Source organism: Cnephaeus nilssonii (assembly GCF_951640355.1).
Source record: "Cnephaeus nilssonii genome assembly, chromosome: 3".
Classification (NCBI taxonomy): Eukaryota; Metazoa; Chordata; class Mammalia; order Chiroptera; family Vespertilionidae; genus Cnephaeus; species Cnephaeus nilssonii.
This window is the reverse complement of record NC_137074.1, coordinates 42,418,819-42,440,054: the sequence shown is the minus strand read 5'-3', so window position 1 is coordinate 42,440,054 and position 21,236 is coordinate 42,418,819. Positions and strand designations below refer to the sequence as shown.

Below are 21,236 nucleotides of genomic sequence, written 5' to 3'. Positions count from 1 at the left end.
AACACTGTACCATCCAGGGAGAGGCAAGTGACAAAACAGTCCATTCACCTTTCATAACCTTCACACCTCCAATAGCTAAAGGCCTAGTCATTGAATTTTTACCTCATTTCGCCTCAGCAGTGACACTCCTCTGGTACAGACCATGGTGGGGACCACTGAGCAGCAGGTGAGGAGGGAGCCACAAATTCTTCAGCATAAGCCCCCAGCCTCACCCTTCACAGCCTGGCCAGCTGACCACACGCTTCCCCTCCCCCCCCCCGCCCCCAGCAGGGTCAGGTGCACCTTGGACCTGAGTGAGGGGCCCTGCCGAGAGCCAGCTGAGGACCTAGCACCACCGAGGGAGATTACCTGGAGCAGGAGGCATGCGCAGATGGGCTCTGCAGGCATGGAGTTCCCCTGAGGCGGTGCTGGTAGAACCTGACTTCCTAGGAGCTCTGAGTGTTCCTGTGCTGGGCCAACCCTGTGTGTCCTTAGCACGGGGCTCCCATGGAGGACGTGCTGCAGTACAGCCAGAGGGACCTGGGAAGTTCAGTGGAAGTGACACCACAGGGGACCCTGCTGCTGAAGAGCAGGTGTAGAGAGCTCCACATGAAGAACCTGCCGATGGATAAGATCATGGATGGATTTGAGGAGATTGTGTCCCAAGCAATGGAGGAGGCTCTGAAAAAGAAGGAACCTGCCAAAGCCACAAACCAGAAGGTTTTGAAAGAAAAAGACCAACTTTACTGCAGACCTGAATCCCATGAAAAAAATCTTTCTCCGATCTCTTCAAGCAGTTTGAGAAGCAGAAGGAGGTAACTGAAGGCTACTGCAAGAATGACGAATCGCTGAAGTACGTTGAGGATTATATACTGAGAACTGAGAAAGAAGGCCAGAGATATCGTGTGCTGAAGACCCACACAGAAGAGCAACTCAAGTAGGCAAACAAGGAGTTCACCTAGGTCCCCAGCAAGGCCCAAGTGGAAGCCGTGGCCTTCCCGGTAAGCCTGAGAAAGGAGCAGATGCACATCCACTTGCTGGAGAAGACCGTTGAGTAGGAAACTGAAGAAAACAATAAACTGACCAGAATCTGTGACCTCATGTACAGGACAAAGACCTGACATGGACGCCCTGTCCAGTGACCATCCTCCCGCTTATCTGTCTGACTCTGTTAGAAGGTTTCATGTTCTTTCATCTCTCTCCTAATCTCAAGTTATTTTAAAACTAGATTGCTTTAAAAAGACTAGCCCTGGTGGGCGTGGCTCAGTTGGTTCAGCAGCCTCCCATGTACAGAGAGGTCACTGGTTTGATTCCCAGTCAGGGCACATGCCCAGTTTTGATCCCCACTATGCTGGATCCCCAGTGGGGAACGTGCAAGAGGCAGTCGATTGATGTTTCTCTCTCTCATCAATGTTTCTCTCTCCCTTCCCCTCTCTCTAAAATCAATAAAAACATATTAAAAAAAACAACAACACTAAAGTTTCCCTTAAGTTAAAAACAAACAAACCACCATAATGATGATTGGGACATTGGATGTTGGCTCTGAATGTCCAAAGCCTTCATGACACTGTTAGTTTAATATGCTGTTCTGCTCCTTATTCTGTATCCCTTAAGGCCACATAAACCTCATGCCTGGTAAACCTATTTTGTCTTATGAATTTCAGTGACAATCCCAACCTGAAAGCCACTCCAACGGTCTTGAAAGTATTATGAGATTTACAGTTAAAAATATCTGGACTGCGTTTGACATTTCCATTTATTAATTGGGTAACTTTAGGCAAGTTAATTTCCCGGAGCCTCAGATTCCTCTTCTATAAAATAAGAATAAAAATACACACCTCATAGTTCTCATCACAAAACAAAATAATTTTTTAACTATGCATGATAACAAATGCTAAACTAGACTACTGTGATCACTTTGCAATATATACAGATACAGAATCATTATGTTATATACCAAAAACTAATATGTCAATTATACCTCAATAAAAAACTTTTGTTTTTATAATTTTTAAAGTATACTTATGTATTGTAAGATGCATATATATTAAGGGCACAGTTTAATGTATACCTACCCCCAAATCAAGATACAGAATATTTTCACCACCCCAGAAAGTTTAATACATATCCCTTTCCAGGCAACCCCCCTCTACTGCTCCAATGTCTATCACCACAGGTTAACTTAAGCTATCTTGAACATCAGATTAAGTCATATTGTATGTAACCTTTTGTATCTTTTTTCTTTGCTCAGCATAATGTCTGCCAGACTCATCCATGTTTTATCAGTAGTTTGTTTCTTTTTTTGATGAGTAGTGGTACATTATTCATTCAGTTATTACTGTTAATTTGTCCGTCAAAATGTTTTCCATTCAATATAGCTTTTGCATCTATCTTCTGCATATCTCTTTGGCAATGCTTTATATGAAAAAGATATGTTAAGTGGACTATTTTATCTCTAGCGCTATCCTTTTAGGTAGGAGTGGTTTTCTCTACCTTCAGGTGAAACTGATAACTAGGCAATCCAGCATGGCAGTCATAAATACAGTCTTCAAAATAGACAGATGTAGGTTCTCATTTCCGGTCTAGCACTTAACAGATGGGTGGCTTGGGACAGGTGATTTAACCTCTCTGTGACTGTTTTCCCATTTGTAAAATAAGGATAATAATACCTTCCTAATAGGGATTGGTGAGGACTAAATTATACTGTACATAAAATGTTTGGCACAATGGAAGCTAATAATAGCCTCAAGCTTGATTATAAACATTTTCTTGCTTCACACACTCTCAGAATTTGTAAGTCACATAGTATAAAATTTCAGAAGTTTTTTAAATGAAGTTTGTAATTATATCTAGAAAAATCTAATCGTCGCATATTTACTTTAAAGCCTTCCATCAGTTATTCAGTGACAATTATATACTAAGTGCCAACTCTGAGGGGCTCTTCAAAAAGTTAAAGATACAGCCCTAGTTTTTAGAATGTTTTGTTCTGGAGGGTAAAAAGATCAGCACAAAAATAATTAAAATACAAAGTATGGTCAATAATAATAATAATAATAATAATAATTAACATCTGTTAATGTAGTGGTTAAAAGCATGATCTCTGGAGTTATATATACTATACAGTTCAAATGTCAGTCATATGATGTTGGGCAAGTTACTTAACATTTTTGTATGTTACTTCACTTGTAAAATGGAGATAACACCACTTACCTAGCAGGGCTTTTATGAGGAGTAGATGAGTTAATACATGTAAATACTTAGTACAGTACCAGCACATTAAAAAATGCAATAAATAACAGTTAACATTGTCAAACATTCAATATTTGCCAAGCACTCTGTTAAATGCTTTACCTGCATAATTTCACATAATCTCTACAATGTTGTTTCTAATATTATACCCATTTTACTGATAAGGTAACTGAGAAGCAGGGGGTTTAGGTAACAAGATTATAGAGCTAGTAAAAGAACAAATGCCATAGGAAAGACATATCAATAAAATAGGGATGATGATAATAGTACTTCCCTTAATGAGAATTAAATTAATATTTGAAAAGTGTTTACAACAGGGCCTAGCACATAACAAGGTCTATATGAGTGGATGTTAAATAAATACAAATTGCTATGGTGATTCAGAAATGGCAATAAAGAACTTCCATGCATGGAAACTAAGGAAGGCTTTGGAATGGTGGCATTTAAGCTAAATCCTGGAGAGAAGGAGGGAGGGAGGGAGGGAGGGAGGGAGGGAGGGAGGGAGGGAGGGAAGAAGAAGAGGAGGAGGAGGAGGAGGAGGAGGAGGAGGGGGAGGAAGAGGAGGAGGAGAAGGAGGGGGAGGAAGAGGAGGAGGAGGAGGAGGGGGAGGAAGAGGAAGAGGAGGAGAAGGAGGAGGGAGAGGAAGGAGAGAAAAGAAAAAAGAGGCAGGAAGTGGAAGAAAGCTCAGAGTAGGGTATGCAAAAAGAAAATATGGGTGTAGTTAAATTTGATTAGGTTAAAAAAAATCTCCCTTTTTCCTCTAAAACAGTCACTATTTCTGCCAGCTGTACCTCAAAATATCTCATCATTTGTCTTTCATTCCTGTAGAATCTGCTATCCTTACCCCTTCATCATCTATTTTACAATATTTATGAAGTGCCTCAACGTAGCAGACACTGTTCTAGGAGCTAAGGATACACCAATGAATAAGGCAGGCCAAAACCCAGTTCCTGTTCTGCACTACAAGAATACTCCAAATTAGATTCCCAGCTTTTGGTCGGCCCTGCTCCAATCCATCCTCCACGGGGCCACAGGGGAGACGGGAAATACAGACTGGTCCAAGGCGCTCCCTTGACTAAACCCCCCTGCAGAATTCCCCCAGCATTTCAGAGTCAGTGTCCATCGCCCAAGCATCCTGTTCAAGGCCCTTCACTGATTGGCCAGCACAGCCTCATCCTACGGCTTGCACCTCCGTGCACTCTGCACTTGGGCCGCAGTGCATCACTCAAAATCCCAAATACACGCACTTATAAATCAGCACCTGCCGAAAGACATGGCTAGGACTCCATCCCTAATTCTTCCTGTTCAAACAGCCCCCACTCCGCGGTCTTGGAGGTCCAAACCGCCCCTCCAGCTCCCCAGCCTAAAAAGCCGCTCAGACGGGACACTTCCCCGCCGACCCGGCATCCAGAGAGCGGGGCGTGTACCCCTCCGCCCAGAGGGGGCCGGAAGGGGCGGGGCTTCGCGCGTCCCGGGGCCACCATCTTGCCTCAGTTGGCCGGAAGTAGCCCCGCGAGAGCCGCGCGCGCGCGCGGGCGCGGACTGAGGCTGCGCAGGGCGCCCCGCAAGTCTTCGGCGCTGGCTGCGTGGCGGTCACCGTCCCGCGTCCTAAAGCGCTGCCCGGCAGCCACAAAGCCCCTTCTGTCGTCTTCCCAGTCCTCCTCCCGCCGCCCCAGCCGCTGTCCAGCCCCTCCATGGGGTTTGCCCGGCGCCTTGCACCTGGCTACCCGAAAATGCGCCGCAGAAACCCGAGAGCGGGGGTCCCCCCATCCTTCAGGCTAACACGGTGAGCCCTGACCGCCTCGCAGGAGGAGACCCCGGGCCCCCACCTGCAGGGGAACCTTGGCGCCTCGAGAGGGAGGGGCAGCGGAGCCCGCCCTCACCCGAAAAGGCGCGAGGGTCTTAGCAGCCCAAGCTCCGGCCCGGCGATGCGAGGGTGGCCGAGTCTGCTGGTGAAGGACGAAAAGAAGAGCCCCCTCCCTCGCTCCGAGATGGTGAAATGAGTTCTCGGAGACTTAGAGGGTCTTCTCCCTGAGATCATCGCTAGGCCGCAGAGCATCTGCGGTTTGCCTTTGGTTTTGAGCTGAAAACAGCTGGGCCTCGAGCACCACACATGCCTTGATCAACAAACTAAAACCTCTTGAGGAGGAGGACCTGGGAGCAGGTGGCCCCAGATTGGGTCTCTTAATGATGGTCTTGGGCTTTATCCACATGAATCAAGGTAATAGCGCCAGGGAGGCACAGGTCTGGGAGATGCTGCGTCGGTAGTGGGGGGTGTGTCCCTCAAAGGATGCCGATAACATCTCTACCTCTTTGGGCACCCGAAGAGGCTTATTATGGAAGAGTTCGTGCAGCAGCAATACTTCAATTGCAGGCAGGTGCCTCACACCAATCCACTAGATTGTTCATTCTCTTGGGTCCCCTAAGAAACCTGGAAAATTGAAAATCTTGGACTTTGTGGCCAAGCTCCATGAAAAGGCACCCCAGCACTTGGCAAGTGCAGTACCATGAGGCCTTGGCAGGTAAGGTCAACAGGGTCCGAGCCGAGGCCAATATGAGGGTTAGGGTTAGGGTTAGGGCCAGAGCCAATGCTAGGGCTGGCATCCACCCCCCCTCCTCCCCCTCCCTTACCCCCTGGAGGGAGAGTGGTCCTTATGGAACTAATGATTGAGTCTGAAGTTTTATAGGTGAGGGCAGGATTATTCTAAAGGGGATGTATTTGTGTAACTAGAATTTAAGTTTTGTATCTTGCCATGTTTTGTTACATTTAATATCCTCTTAAATTGGTGTTTATAAATGAGATTGGGGTACTTTTCCTTGTAGGATTTTTTTAATAGAGTTTTGATGGTTTTGTAAAATAGTTTGGAAAACTTTGTATTTTATCCCATTGTGCCAAGCCAGCATGGCCAGGTTCAGTGAGCCTGAGGAGGGGTGGTGAAAGATTAAAGAAGACAGACAAGAGAGTACAGTTGGGACCAGGTGGATCACTGCCTGGATGAGGAAACAGTGACCCAGCCTGCAAGCTGAAGCTTTATTTTATAGTCAGATCACACAAAGCAAAACAAGAGAAGTGGTCAACATGTTTACAGTGTTCTTGGGAGTTTCACCTTGTTTTGGCAGCACTTGCTGCACCTCCCACAGCCCATTAGCTACCTAGGAAGGAGCAAGGGAGGACTATAAGGTCAAGCTTAATTATGCTAGGAGGGCTCTGCCCTCCAAGCTGGGACTTGTTTGTGGCCCTGCCACAGGTCAGTCTGAGGCTTAGCCCTATAGCCGCTCCCTACATCCCATGATCTAAAACAAATTATGCAGCATAATAATACTGTACCTCAATGGTTCCAGGGAGCTCTGCAATGTGATGATCTGGTACCAGGAAAAATATAGCTGATGGGTCAACAGCTTCCCATCACTTTTTGTCTATTGTGTAAAGAAAAAAGATTGACATGTACCTCCATTTGCTTAGCTATTACAATATCTAGAGAAAAATTAAAATGCAAAAATTAGAAGTATGCTCTGGTATACTAAATAAATTAAGCATTTGCTGAGCATTATCTTTACTGTGGTGCACTATTTGGGGCATTTGCGGGTAGAATATTGAACAAGATAAAGGCCTACTTTTCAGAACTTGATAGTAAATAAATAAACCAGAAACTACCATGCAGTGAGTTGAAGACTACAGGGGACACCTAACTCAGCAGGAGTAATTGGCTGAGGCTTTGGTCAGGCTTTGAGAAGAGGTGAAATGGGGTGGGTCAGAGGAGAGGAAGGTAAAGAGGAAAAATACTCTGGGGTGGGGAATAGCATTAAAAATGACTTAGGGCCCTGGCTGGTGTGGCTCAGTTGGTTGGGCATCAGCCCAGTGCCCTAATCCATGTTTCTACCTGTCACTTTGCATCTGCCACTTTCAATTTGGAGGAGACTTTGTAAGGCACCCCTCACATTCTTAACTACTCATGAAGGGCTACATGAGTCGGGCTTCTGCAATGCCTACCATCGTCACTCCAGATAAATCCTATAGAATGGGTACATAGAATAAAAGGGAACCTAGAGGAAGGGTAACCAAACCAGAGATAGGTGTTGAATTATGAAAATGTGCTACAGCTACCATATACAGAAGAGCTGCTTTCTACTCTCTTTTTTAAAAATATATTTTTTATTGATTTCAGAGAGAAAGGAAGAGGGAGAGAGAGTTAGAAATATCAATGATGAAAGAGAATCATTGATTGGCTGCCTCCTGCACGCCCCACACTGAAGATTGAGCCTGCAACCCAGGCATGTGCCCTGACTGGGAATTGAACCGTGACCTCTTGGTTCATAGGTCAATGCTCAACCACTGAGCTGAGCCACGCTGGCCGGGCTCTACTCTCTTTAATGACAATTTTTTTCTGCTTTTACCAGTAGTTGTGTCCAAATAACATTTCCAAGTATGTTAAGGTTAGCATGGAATAAAATACTTTGAGACACAGACCCAGTGATCCAAAAAATCAGACTAATACCAAAAGCTATAAGTATATGGGCAAAAAAAGTTAATTAATGTTTAAAAATAGGACTTCTGGGCAGTTTATAACTCATTGAACAAACAAAAATATAGAGTGCCCACTATATGCCAAGGACTTCGCTGGGTTCTAAAGATGATTGGCCTTACCCTCAAGGATTGATAAGGATGATAATTTCTCACATTTGTATTTCTCACGGTTGCTGAGAGGTCAGCAGGGTGTGCACCTAAAGGTCAGATTACTTGGTGATTTGCCAATGGTCAGCAAATGAGCACCAAAAGTACAACCCAAGCCCCTTGCCCTCCAATTCAGTGTGTTTCATTCTAGCACATTGTTCCCCACTCCTGCCTTCCAATATGTTGTGTGTGATTTTAGTTATCACAACTCCAGAACACAAGCAAGGCATGTGTAATTACCTCCAGCTGCCCCTGCAGTCCTTATTGGAGTGGAGTGGAGTAGAAATACTCCTCATTTTACCAGTGGCAGAGGTGACTTTGCTGAAGGTCAAAGGCATAGTACCTGGCAAAGACAGAACTAACAACAGTAACCATTTATTAAACATCTACAGGCCAAAGGCATTTTTCTTTCTAACTTTTTAAAATTCTCCCTCAAGGATATATTTTTATTGACTTTTAGAGAGAGGAAGGGAGAGAAAGAGAGAAGTAAAACATCGATTGGTTGTTACCTCCTGTATACGCCCCAACCTGGGATCGAACTTGCAACCTAGGTATGTGCCCAGACTGGGAACTGAATCTGCAACCTTTTGGTGTACAGGACAATGCTCCAACCAACTGAGCCACTCAGCCAGAGCTCTTCCCTCTTTTCACAACCACATTGCAAAGTAGGTATTACTAAATACCTCTATTTTACAGATGTTAATCATGATAATACTTGCTATTTCTTCAATACCTAAGATGAGCCAGCTTTTTTATGTTTTACATATGTTTTAATTATTTTTATAACCATCTTACAGGATAGTTATCTATTCCATTTTGCACTAAGCAAACAGACTTTGATAAGCTATAAAGGTCTCACAGATAGTGTATAACAAAACAAGGAAGTCTGACTGAGTAAAAAGCCTGCATTTTTCACTATTTTACATTTCCTTCATCTTGGCACTCCTTCCAGACTCTGGTCTTCTGTCTCCAGACTTGTGTTCTTTCTTCAAAGACTGCTGTCTCTCTGGAGATACAAACAAAGATTGTGTAGCCAAAGTAATTATGACACACACTGGCCTGTAGGAGGTAAAAAGGAGGCTAAAATAAAGTTGCAGAATTATCTGTGAATATTGATCCCAGCTTTGCCTACCTTCTCTCCAGTGTCTGCAAAGTGCTGACTACATGTAGAATGTGTATTTTTGCTCAAACTCAGCATGTTTTGCCCTTATAGGCCATGTTGCCTCAGCCTTTAGTATGCTCTCGCCACTTAGCCTCAAATTAAGTTTTTCGTGCTATGGAACAATCAGATAACATTTGTGGACCTGCAAATATGATTCCCAGCATGTTTTCAGATGGTACAAAGAGCTGGCAGAATACATACCCTTTTCTCAGAGTTAAAGACCTCCCATGTCACAGATGCCGTCAGCTTCTCAGAAGTACTCAAAATCTGGCCTCTAGGCCCATGTGTAGAGCAGATATTGGCCATGGTGAGGGCAAGAGATGAAATCTATTGTGTATGGTCATTCAAATGAGGGAGAAGGAACCCCCCATTTCCTTCCCCTTCAGCCACAAATAAAACTACATCTTCCTGGGCCAAACACTGAGTGGGGAAAGCAGGGTTCTTGCTGGTGTCCCACCCTGTTGGTCTTCAGAGGTTCTTAGGGAGCGACCAGTCTTCCTTTGGGAAAATGGGAGTGTGGCAGATGGATTGCTCCAAATCATACTTACTATATTATGACTAGAAAGCAAAAACAGTAAAGGAAATTCCCTTGAAATTGTGAGTCATGTCTTGGACATTAGGAAGGTCTCAGTGCAGTTACAGACTACAGATCTTGACACCAGAATGAGGACTTTTGGCCTACTGGAACTTGGAGAACGAGTATTTGGAAACAGGCTGAGGTTGATTATAGCCCTAACATCTAGCAGGCACACAGTGCTCCAGAGGTGGCAGCTCATTTACAGCCCTGCAAATCAGGCTTCGATTCACAGGCTCAATCACAGTTTCCACTAGAGATAATTATGCTTCATGCGTTGGTCATGGTGGCAATTGGTGCTTGTGCAAATTATTCCTCAAATTGTGCAGCCCAGCAGAGATGGCAACAATTACCTCCCAGCAGAAACATAATGTACTGAGTAAGAGGTTAGATATTCTGAAAAGTGTCCTAATCAAGGTCTTTTAAAAGTCATGTGAATTTGAACAAGGAATACAAACTGAGAACTGAAGCTCTAGGAAAGTTTAGTGGGTGGTTGGAATGGTGGTCAGCTATAATCCTCAGCCCACACCCCATCCTACCAGCTGATTGCAGACCCTGCTGCCCAGTTACCGAGCCAGTCATGACGGATCACAATAGCAGCCAACATTTATTAAGTCATATGTGTCAGGCATGGTGCTAAGTAAGATAACCACATTGTCTTATGCATCTGCACAACATTCCCATGAGGCACATTCTACATTTGCCAGCATTACAATACTTACTTTAGGGAAACTACAGGGAAAGAAAAATTCTGTTCTGTCAATGTATAAGTTCAAGCTTACGACATAGCTAGTGAGCAGCAGATCCAGAACTTGAACCTAAGTCTTCTGGGTTCTTGCTGGTGTCCCAGAAGGTTCTTAGGGAGCAACCAATCTTCCTTTGGGAAAATGGGTGAGAGAGAAGGAAAAAATAACTTCTTGTTTTGCTCATTTATACCGGAACCTAGAGCCCCCAGGCTAGAGAGTAGAGGCCATGAGAAGGGGAAGGGGCAAGTTGGCTTCTCTGGTGGTAGGGTCATGGGCCCTTTGTCACAGAAGGGACCTGAATTGGAAGAGGAATCCATTTTTGAGGAATGATACCTGTGAGCAGTAGCTCTGTGGTCCCTGCAGTGGGGGAAGCAGCACAAGGGAAGCAGCAGCCCCAGCCCCAGGAGGGCTGCTGGGCATTGAGCCCACTGAGAGACAGCCTCATTTCCCCAAGCTCAGGACGGAGAGGACCTCCTGATAAGGAAGCTCTTGGCCCCTGAAGCAAACATTCCACTCTGCTATATGCAAGAGCTTGTGGCTTTAACTGAGTTACCCAACCTCTCTGAGCTTTGGTTTCATCTTTAGACAGCGATAATGCTATCGCAAAACACTGTGAAGACTGAATGAGGGAATTATTAAGCACTTATTCTGTGTCCAGTACATGGTAACTATTATTATATAATGTGCTCATTCAACACATTTTTTAGCATCTTCTATACATACTAGGCATACATACTAGGTAGTATGATTACAGCAAAAGACAAAATAGACAAGAATCCTTGCCCTCCTGGAGCTTACATACACGTGTAAGGATATAGATAATGAGGACGTATACATACATAGCATGTTGGATGGAGATCTGTCTAATGTCATAGGGAGAAATGAAGCAGGAAAGGGGGAAAGAGTGCTGGGAGGGTGTGCAACAATAAATAGCCTGGTCAGGGAAGGCCTCCCTGAGAAGTGGCATTTGGGTCAAAGTTGAAGGTGATGTGCAGGGAGCCGACAAGCCGTCTGGGTGATGGGGGAGAGGGCATTGGCAGATGAAACAGCAAGTCTGACAGCCCACAGTGGGAGCAGGCCAGTCAGGTTCTGAGAAATAGCTTCGGAAAGCAGAATGAGTAGAGGGGGAGGGCTCAAGTAGGAGATGAGCCCCTTATCCTGAACGAGCTTGCAGAGCTGGCACAAGGACCTAAAACAAAGAATTAACACGGATCTGCACCCAGGAGTTACTGTAGGAGTTCAGCAGGGGAAGACACAGCAGCCTTGGGCAGTGCAGAGGCTTCCACTGGGCCCAGGAGAAGGAAAGGGAAAATATCTTTTTATTCATAGCTCTTGTTTTTCTGAGTACAAATGCTTATGGTGGAAAATTTGAAAAGTTTCATAGAAATATAAAGAAGAAAATGGACTCTCTAGAATACTGGCACCCAGAGGCAACCATGGTTAACAGTGCACTGCATGTTTAGTTTTCGCCTGCCTAGGGCAGTGGTCGGCAAACTCATTAGTCAACAGAGCCAAATATCAACAGTACAACGATTGAAATTTCTTTTGAGAGCCGAAAACCGACTTCTGCGCATGGGCCACGAAGTTTTAATCGCCCTGTACGTGTGCGCCCGCACGTGGTATTTTGTGGAAGAGCCACACTCAAGGGGCCAAAGAGCTGCATGTGGCTTGCGAGCCGTAGTTTGCCGACCACTGGCCTAGGGTATAAGTGATTTGTTGCTACTTTAACGATTAATTGCAATGACACTGAGCCTCACTCTATGCAATACTCCTTCAGATATTTCTGGGAGCTCCCAGTGGGTCATCTCGAATGATGTCACAAATTCATCTCGTCACAGCAGTCACCATGTGGGGCTCATGGAGGCCACTGCTGGAGATGCTCCTTATGGGGTCCCCCAGCACCCATGGCTGCTGCCTCCTCTGTGCACTAGGATTCTGGAGGAATACTGTACAGAGGTTGACAGAGTGTCCTTCTCCCCAGCTATGTGCCAAGATATGTCACCTGGCTCCCAAAGCAAGAGTTCCAGGCCCTCTCCAACATCCTCAGGAAGGTTGTAATCTCTTGCAAGCAACTCGCCAAACTTCAGCTGAAAATAGTCACCTCCACAAGGACCAGTCCAGGCTCCCTTCCTTCACAATTCCTCTCCACAAACCTTAGATAAAAAAGGAAAGAAAAGGCAGTCTCCATCTCCCAAGTTATGGCTATTTACATTGCTGAACCAGAACAGTGAACATTGTGTTCAGCTGACAGTGACTGCACAGTTTTAGGCTTCTGTTGATTTTCCCAGAACAAAGCAGAAGTCTGCCCCAAGGCAAACTAAATTCTCTACCTCTAGCAAACCGCTTGCAACTATGGCTCCCTTTCCCCTACTTTCCCCACCTCGTCAAATTTTCAGAATGTTATGGTGTTATCTACCGTGGCTAGAATTTAGGTAAAAAGTTGGAATAGGAGAAAGGAGTCCAGGTGGTTGAGGGCAACAAGTCCAGCAAAGGTAGGGGAGCAGGTAGCAGTGTGCTGGGAACCACAAGGGGATCAGTTAGGTTGGAGCAGAGAGTGTGCGGAGGAGAAGCAAGGAGAGGGTGCTGTGGGTGGAAAAAGCAGCTGGGGCTAGAGGCTGAGGGAGCCATGAGTGCATGGCGGTGCTTTAGGACAGCGGTCACCAACCTTTCAGACCTCACAGACCACCAGTGGTCCGCGGACCACCGGTTGGCAACCACTGCTTTAGGAGGTGGACCGGCTGGTTGTGAAGGGGGAAGCTGGAGGCAGGAAGGCCAAGTGGGAGACTTTGGCAATAGAACAAGTAGGAGTCAAGGACAGCCTGACCAGGGGAGTGGTGGCAGCAGGAATTGGAGTGGGAAAGGACTGGTTGGGGGAATAAGTTGAAATGATTAGATAAACTGATTAGCTGTGGGAAATGAAACAGAGGGCCATGTAAGGGATGACTCAGCAATTTCAAGCTAGAGTGACTGGCAGAATGCTGGAGTCGTTTATCAGGACAGCTGGATGCCCAGGGGGAGCTGGTTTGAGATCAAGAACATGGATAGGACTTCAGGCACATTGAGTCTCAGTTGCTCAGTTGGACATCCGATGGACTCTTAGAGATAGAGCAGTAGAGGCATGCTGAGGCTGAAGGCAGACACTCTGAGTCATCCTCTTAGAAAACATAGCCAAAACTATCGACTGTCTCCTTGGGAGAGTTTAGAGGGAAAAAGCAGAAATTTGACCCATCCTTTTTCTAAAAAAAAAATTTTAATTTTTTTTTTTTTTTAGAGAAAGGAAAAGAGAGGGAGAGGGAAGAGAAGAGAAGCATTGATGTGAGAGAGAAATACTGATCGGCTTCCTCCTGCACACCCCCTACTGGGGATCGAGCCTGAAACCCAGGCATGTGTCCTGACTAGGAATCTAACCCTCAACCTTTCAGTGCACAGGATGATGGCCAACCGACTGAGCCACCTGGCCAGGGCCCATCTCTCTTCTTGCTGTGTGGGAGAAAGCAAGAATCTTGGAAGTTCCAAGCAGATTACCCAGAAATGCAGTCCTGCTCCCACAGTTGCCTTTGGTGGTTGGTCTGTGTCCATCTTCTAGATTTACTTCTATAAATGATCTGGGGGTAAGAAGGAGATCTCAGAGGAAGCATCATGGCCAAGGACTCATGAAACTGAGAAAAGAGAAGCTGCACATCGTTATAGGTGGGTATCAACTAAGGGGTGACCAAGAGGCTTTGTGTTCACTAAAACCAGAACTGCGAACAACAGAGTCACACTGCACTGAATGGACTCATGACAGACCTAACCCAGGACTTACATGGACCAACTCGTGGGATTCCAGACTTATATCCTGAGGAAGGAAGGTTCTCATTCAGGGAGAACCCATTCAGACCTTGGACACATGGGGCACCTCGCCAACCAAGGGGCACCTCGCCCAGACACAAACACAGGCTTGGTATATACATGTAGAAATATATCCTTCAACTATACAGGAGACTTGAAGAAATAATATCATTCGGAAACTATCATATACCAGGTACTTTACTTGGAGTTTTCCTAATATTTTCACATTTAGTCTCACAATAGTTGTGAGAGAAATTGATTATTTTATAGAAAGAGATTATTTTTCCATTTTATAGAAAACTGAGACTCAGAAAAGTTAAGTATTTTGCTCAGATTCATGCCTGGAAAATGGTAGGTGGCTCCTGATCCAGGTCTGCCTATGTACTATTATTCTTCATTCTTCACCTATGTGTGCACAACAGACTTATACACACAACCACATATCCATCCCTGCTTGACACACAAAGTCCCCATCGAATGTAAGGTTCTTAAGGGCAAGGATCTTCATTTTGTCCACTGATGTATCCCAGGCTTCTAGGACAGTATCTGGTGCATAGTATACATTCAATAGATATTTTGCGGTGGTTGTTAAATGAATTGAATGAATACACATGCATACAACCCTCACCTGTGCACATACACACATATACTCATTCACTGAGTCACTCACTCACCTTCACACACACTCATAAATGCATCAAATTCACCACCTGAGAGGAGATCCCAGTGAGGAGGACCCAGCTCTCAGAGCTGCACCACCAGCCTGCTTCTGGAGAGGTGACCTCCGCATCATGGACCCCACTGCTGGTTCACAGTCTCTTCCCCAGAGCAGCCAACGAGCTCTTTGCCCAGCCTCAAAACAGCCCACCTCCTTCTTTCCTTAGCTCAGTCAAAACAAAGAATTGTTCTAAAAGATTTTTCCTAAAAGAAAAAAAGAGAAAAATAAAATCCAGAAACTATAAGCTTTTAAGGGGATGAGTTGATAGAGCTGGATTCCTATCCTCAGCCACGCCCTGGTGTCTGGCCGCAGACTGGCTCACTGTGCAGGGACCAGCTCACAGAGGCTCCGCCAGCAGCTCAGATGCCCAGTCTGAGGGAGAAGGGGGTTAGCACAGCTGCTCAGTCTGGGGGATTCTCTCTTCCTCCAGATACTGCTGCTTCTGCTTTCAGGGCACAGACCCCTCTGCCACTCTGGTCTTGAGTTAACTGCACTTCTACACCCTCCTTGCCATCTGCTCTGACCTGAGCTTATAAACCAAGTTGGTCCGACCCAAATCCCTCAATAGGACTTTGCTTAAAGCCCTATAACTTTAATTCTTTTTTGGAGCCTCAAGGCTCAACCTGAAGTGGTTTCTTCCCACTCCACCCCTTCATCTGGTCTCTGGCTGCATTTGTAAGGCAGTTCTGATTGATGTACCCGAGTCCAAGACTTCAAGAATCTATTCACCCAGACACCTTGAATGACTCCCGATCAGCCCTGGACCAGTGTCAGCATTAGCAGGGCCTCCGGATTAAAAGTAAACTCCTGAGCCCACCCAAGACCTGCTGAATCAGAATCTGTGGGTAAGGCTCAGAAACTAGCACTTTTAACAAGTTTCCCAGGCGACTCTCAAACTCCAAAGTCTGAGAAGCAACACCCCACCCAAATCTATTAAAGCTCATATATACCCCCATGCATACATACTAATAATAGATGAAAGCCTTATTGAGTACCTACTATGTTCCAGGAAGTATTTTCATGTATTGACTCAGTTCACCCTGTCAACAGTGCTGTGCTGGAGACATGTTACCATCCCCACTGCACTGTAACTTGCCCGAGTTCACACAGCCATTGGTGAGCCACGCCCTGTGACTTCTGAGCCTGCATGCAACCAACACACCCTCTCTAGCATACATGAGGGTACTCCCACCCCCTCAGAACCACTAACAGAATAGGACTAGACGGATGGCTAGGGTGTTTTTGAAGGCTCCTTGTTTCTCTCACCCCAAGCCTGGCATACACACGTCTGAGCCGAGAGCCAGCAGCCACAGCCAGCAGGGCCAGGGAGTTGGCGAGCTGCGGCTCCAGGACTTTGGCAGCACCCATGAGCCCTGAGACTCAGCTCTGCCTGCTGCAGTGAGCGTGCCCACCACCGGCCTCAACTGCCAGGGCCCTGCACCCTGCCCACCAGCCTCCACTGCCCAGCGTGTCCTGCTCCCTGGGACCTGAGCCCCTGACAGGGCCCTCCTGGAATGCTGCAGCCAGAGAGCAGATGTGCTTACAGTCTCTTCAAAATCTCCTCTCCTTAGGAATTCTGCCACGGGGGAAGGCAGGGGGGTGAAGGGAGGGATTGGAAAAACAACTGAAATAGCATAACACAGAAAAGTGATCCAAATAAAAAGCAGCAACTGTGTATCTGGAAGGAATAAACTGAGGAGGAGAGGCGCGGAGTTGTGCAGCGTGGCCGAGAGGCTGCCAACCTTGGCAGCCTGGGGCTGGGGGCTGGGCAGCAGCCGCCAACCGGCCACAGGGTTGCTCTGGCCAGGGGCTGGGGTGCAGGAAGAGTAGAGTCTGGGCTGCCTCGGGGACATGAGGAGAGGATCGTAACCAGCAGCACCCTCCTTCCCAGGGCTCCAGGCACTGTGTTCTTCAGCGCCCAGAAGCTCTAACACCCTAAGACCTACCTGGAGGGTCCTTCTCACTTTTCTCCACCAAACGGGTCTGCTTGGGACCATGGAAAGAGCCAGAATTATGCCCAGACTCACTGGCATTCTGAGCACGGGGATAGAGGTCTTAGAATAGGGGATGCTCTGGCCATGGAGGAACTGAGGAGGTAAAGATTTATTTTGAGGCCGCAGAATGTGAAATCAAAACAAGTTCTCACCCAGCTCCCTCCTGATGGGCAGTGCGACCTTGGGCAACTCTCTTATTCTCACTGAGCCCAAATCTCCTCACTATAAAATGGGCTAAATCAAGCTTTCTCTGTGCACCTCAGGATCAAACAAGAGTCGTAGGATAGGCAGGTTATCAAGGCCTGGACTCAAGACAGAAAGCAAGATGATGTTATGTCATGGGATATGGAGTGGAAGGGTTGAGTTTGAGACACACACTAGTCATGTGACCTTGGGGAAGAAAGACACTTAACTTCCCCGTGCTCAAGAGAACCAGCTTTTTCAAAGCTTTTGTAAGCAGTAGTTGATACCAGCTTCTACTTCCTAAGCCATGTACCTGGTACAGAACTGAGCATTTTCACGTATTATGCATATATAATCGATATTATCATTCCCATTTTACAGATGGGAAGATAAGGCACAAGGAAGTTAAGGAACTTTTGAAAACTGGCAGATGCAGGAGTTGAACCAGACGTGTCTGACTATTGGGCCCATGCCCTCTCTCCTATTGCAACCCAGTGGGCAGGGATGGGCAGTGTGAGCTGAGGGAAGAGAGGAAGTCCTGGCAGAGGAGACTGGCTAGGGCTATCTGGCAGCAGGGGACAGGGACTCTGGGCTCGGCCAGTGCAGGAGGCTTGGTGGCGTGAGGCGTGTCCATACATGGAGGAACTGAAGCCCTCAGAGCCCCATGACTACCGGGAGCCCAAGTGCCCAAGGGTGCAAAGGCGCTATAATCCACCATGAGGGAGATGGCCATGCAGGGCGTAGGGAATATGATTGCTGCCAAGTAGGTCAGCAGAGCATCAAACTGTTGAGTGAGATAAGTGAGGAGCTGGAACAAGCTGGATCGTTAACAAGGCAACCACAGATCAAAGGAGGCCCAGAAGGTCACCTGATGGCTCAGAAATAAACTCCGTAGCCATTGCTGAGGCCTGCCTTTACATCAAACGCTCTGTGAGGCCACGGGATGGACAGGTTATCAAAGCCTGAGTTGGAGCATAGAAAGCAGTGGTATGTCACAGGATACAGAATTGCAGAATTGGGTTTGAGACCTACTTATTGGCCACGTGACCTTGGAGTAGATACTTGACCTCTCTGTGCTCAAGAGAGCCAAAGCTGGTAAAAGAACAAAACAAAAGTGGTCTCCCTCCATGTCTGCTCTCCAGCCCCTGCCTCCAAGCTCCATTCCAGCAGTGAGTGAGCCACTCCTTCCTAGCACCCCGTGGCCCCTTGCACATGCCTCGCACGTGCCTTGCTGACAGTTCTGATCACTCCATGTAATGACCAGCATGTACATCAGTCACCCTATCACGACTGTGGGCTTCTCAAGGGCACCCTGTCATGGTGCCCGAGAGAGGCTGGTAAGTGTTTGAGAAATGAAGGAGGGACTAAGTGAACAAAAAACTCATCAGGGGGCTTCCTAAAGCAGGTAGTGGTCAATCTGAGTCTTAAAGGAGTTGGTATATTTGGATAGTACTTTTCCTTCAAAGAAATCAAAGCCCTTCTTGGCTCCTAATACTTAAGTTAGTCCCCAAATGCTAGAAGAACTCTTTCGACAATGTTTATTCATTCATTCCACCAGCATTTACTGAGCATATACTATGTGCCTGACTAGAAAGTAAAAGCTAAGAAGATATAGCTGGCTCCTGTTCTCCGAGTTGTAACAGTGAAGTAGCCGGGAATAGGGTGCAGATAATTAGAATAGAGGCCTGGTGCACAGATTCATGCACCAGTGGGGTCCCTTGGCCTGGCCTGTGCCCTCTCACAATCCGGGACCCCTCGAGGGATGTCGGATAGCCGGTTTCGGCCTGATCCCCACAGGCCCGATCCAGACAGGAGGGAGCCTGATCCTGTGTGTTGAGCATCTGTCCCCTGGTGGTCCATGCACATAATAGCGACCGGTCAACCAGTCAACAGGTCAACAGGTCGTTCGGTCGTTCAGTCACTTAGGCTTTTATATATAGAGATAATTATAATCTATGACCATCTAGAGGATTCATGGAAGTCCATTAAAGAGATACCCAATCCATCCGGGAGGGAGCAAAGAAAGATAGGGTTGCCATGTGTGGCTAAGTATGCCATACACTGCGCAAGCCAGGGCACTCCCTGGAGCTGTATGCTGCAGGGGCCCAATCCTTCCAGGCCAGCAGCATCAGAAGCCCCACCATAATCCCCAAACCCTAGTCCAGTGGTCGGCAAACTCATTAGTCAACAGAGCCAAATATCAACAGTACAACGATTGAAATTTTTTTTGAGAGCCAAATTTTTTAAACTTAAACTTCTTCTAATGCCACTTCTTCAAAATAGACTCACCCAGGCCGTGGTATTTTGTGGAAGAGCCACACTCAAGGGGCCAAACGCATGTGGCTCGCGAGCCGCAGTTTGCCAACCGCGGCCCTAGTCCATCAACCTGGTCCCCGTGGGTCGTTCTCCTGCCCTGGCTCTTCTGTTTCAGAATTCCTTTGTCCGGCCTCGCAGAGGTTTCTGCAGGAGAACTCCCCAGGAGCCCTGCATTTGTTCCCTTTCTCCTGCCAGCTCTATAAAGCAAGCCGGCTCCTCTCAGAGAATTAGATTTTTGGGAAGTGTGATTCATGGGGAAAGAACTCTTTCCACAGCTTTCTAACCTTTGATGTGACCCAAAAAAACCTGTGGCTAATACAGAGCAATCTAAATCTCACAAAGCTCATAAACACAAGAGCCGCACTGCATTGGGCCGTGAAAAAGGCCTCTGGCTAGCCAGCTCCTGCCACCAGCTGGAGGAATGTTCCCCTTTTCCACCCTCCACCACCAGCCCTCCCCACAAAACCTCCACTGTGCTGGCGGCTCCTGCAGGGGCAGCCTCCCAGGGCCCAGCGGCTGGGACGGGGGTTTGCCAAGACCCCCCCCCCCCCCCCCCGATGCCCACCAGTTGTATCTGGACCCAGAACTTTGTCCCTCCAGTTCTGACAGGAAAGACCTTAGTTGAGCAAGGGAGAGAAAGACATCTAAATACAGCCTCTGATCGAAGAACAGCTGGGACCAGAACATGCTGTGAATTACAGAGGACAAGTCTGCAGAGGTTGTGCTCACTGTGGACACCAATGGCTGGGGCCTGGCTCAGACTGAGGTTTCTGGAAGTTTTCCTGCGAAGCAAAACAATATAAATGAAGTCTTATTTTCTCCCATAAAAACGATGTTTTGGGGGGACTCATCTATCAGCAACAAATTTATGAACTAGAAACCATATACGTGTTCCCTATATAGCATTCCTCTCTCTAAAGCAGGACAAGCTGCTAACTAATGAAGTAATAGAAATGAAATGCCTCGCACAGTGCCTGGCTTATGGTAGTGATCAATAAATGGTCACTGTTATTATCGTGCCTCATTTTATTATTTGAGCAATCCCCGAGAGAGGCACTGAGCAGAGCAGAGAGAGGGGCCATAAAGTTTCCAGGAACTAGTTTGAGGCCCTGTCTGCCTGCCCGCCCGCCCGGGGAGGGCCCTGGGACCTCCAGGCTAGGGTTTCACTTTGGGAAGCTGGCTGGCGGCTCGCAAGGACATTCGTGCTCCTGCTGCTGAAAATAGTACCACCACACAGCTGGCCACAAAGGCAGAGGGACAGGCAATGGCCAAACTAAACTGACGGCTGGCTTCAGGACACTTAGTCCGGGACTTCCCTTCCTCCCTCCTCCCCCATAGCATCCCACGGCAATTTGTAAGTCAAAGGTTCTCGAAACAAGTTTTTGTCGCTGGTTTGGGCCTCACAGGTGGTGGGACCCCGGGCCACCACACTCTCTCTGCAGACAGACGGGAAATGGAGACTGGGCGGGCTGCCAGCTGCCCTCTTCTGGTCTCAGCAAGCCTGTCCTCATCCCTCCCAGTCTAGCAGGTAGGTGACAGGGGCACTTGATCCAGACACAGGACACGTGGGAGAGGCGCTTCCTTTCCTGCCCCTCTGAGCGCTGTAGGGGGTCTTGCTCTCTGGAAAGCCTTTCCAGAGATTTCTCTTCCCCCATTGCCAGAGGCACGCCAGCAAGGAGAAGCTAGTTCTCTTCCCCAAGGTTGTGGCTGCACTGTGGGTAGGACTGGGTCATGTCCTGGTGGGGGCCGCCTAAAAGGCCCCAGGTGTGGAGCCAGATAACCCTCCTCCACTTGAAACACCACTCATGGCGT

The 21,236-nt window shown here is 47.2% G+C and overlaps 1 protein-coding gene across 1 annotated transcript; it reads left to right on the top strand.

Annotated features, from left to right (window-relative positions):
• Positions 1-486: 486 nt before the first annotated feature.
• Positions 487-16,422, top strand: MAGEF1 (MAGE family member F1; the record flags this gene model as incomplete). Its single annotated transcript, XM_079767273.1, is given in 13 exon segments — positions 487-699; positions 5,037-5,077; positions 5,079-5,161; positions 5,164-5,228; positions 5,232-5,274; positions 5,277-5,314; positions 5,316-5,341; positions 5,343-5,493; positions 5,497-5,526; positions 5,529-5,645; positions 5,647-5,718; positions 5,720-5,750; positions 16,331-16,422. Coding segments are annotated over 13 exon segments (1,002 nt in total).
• Positions 16,423-21,236: the final 4,814 nt, after the last annotated feature.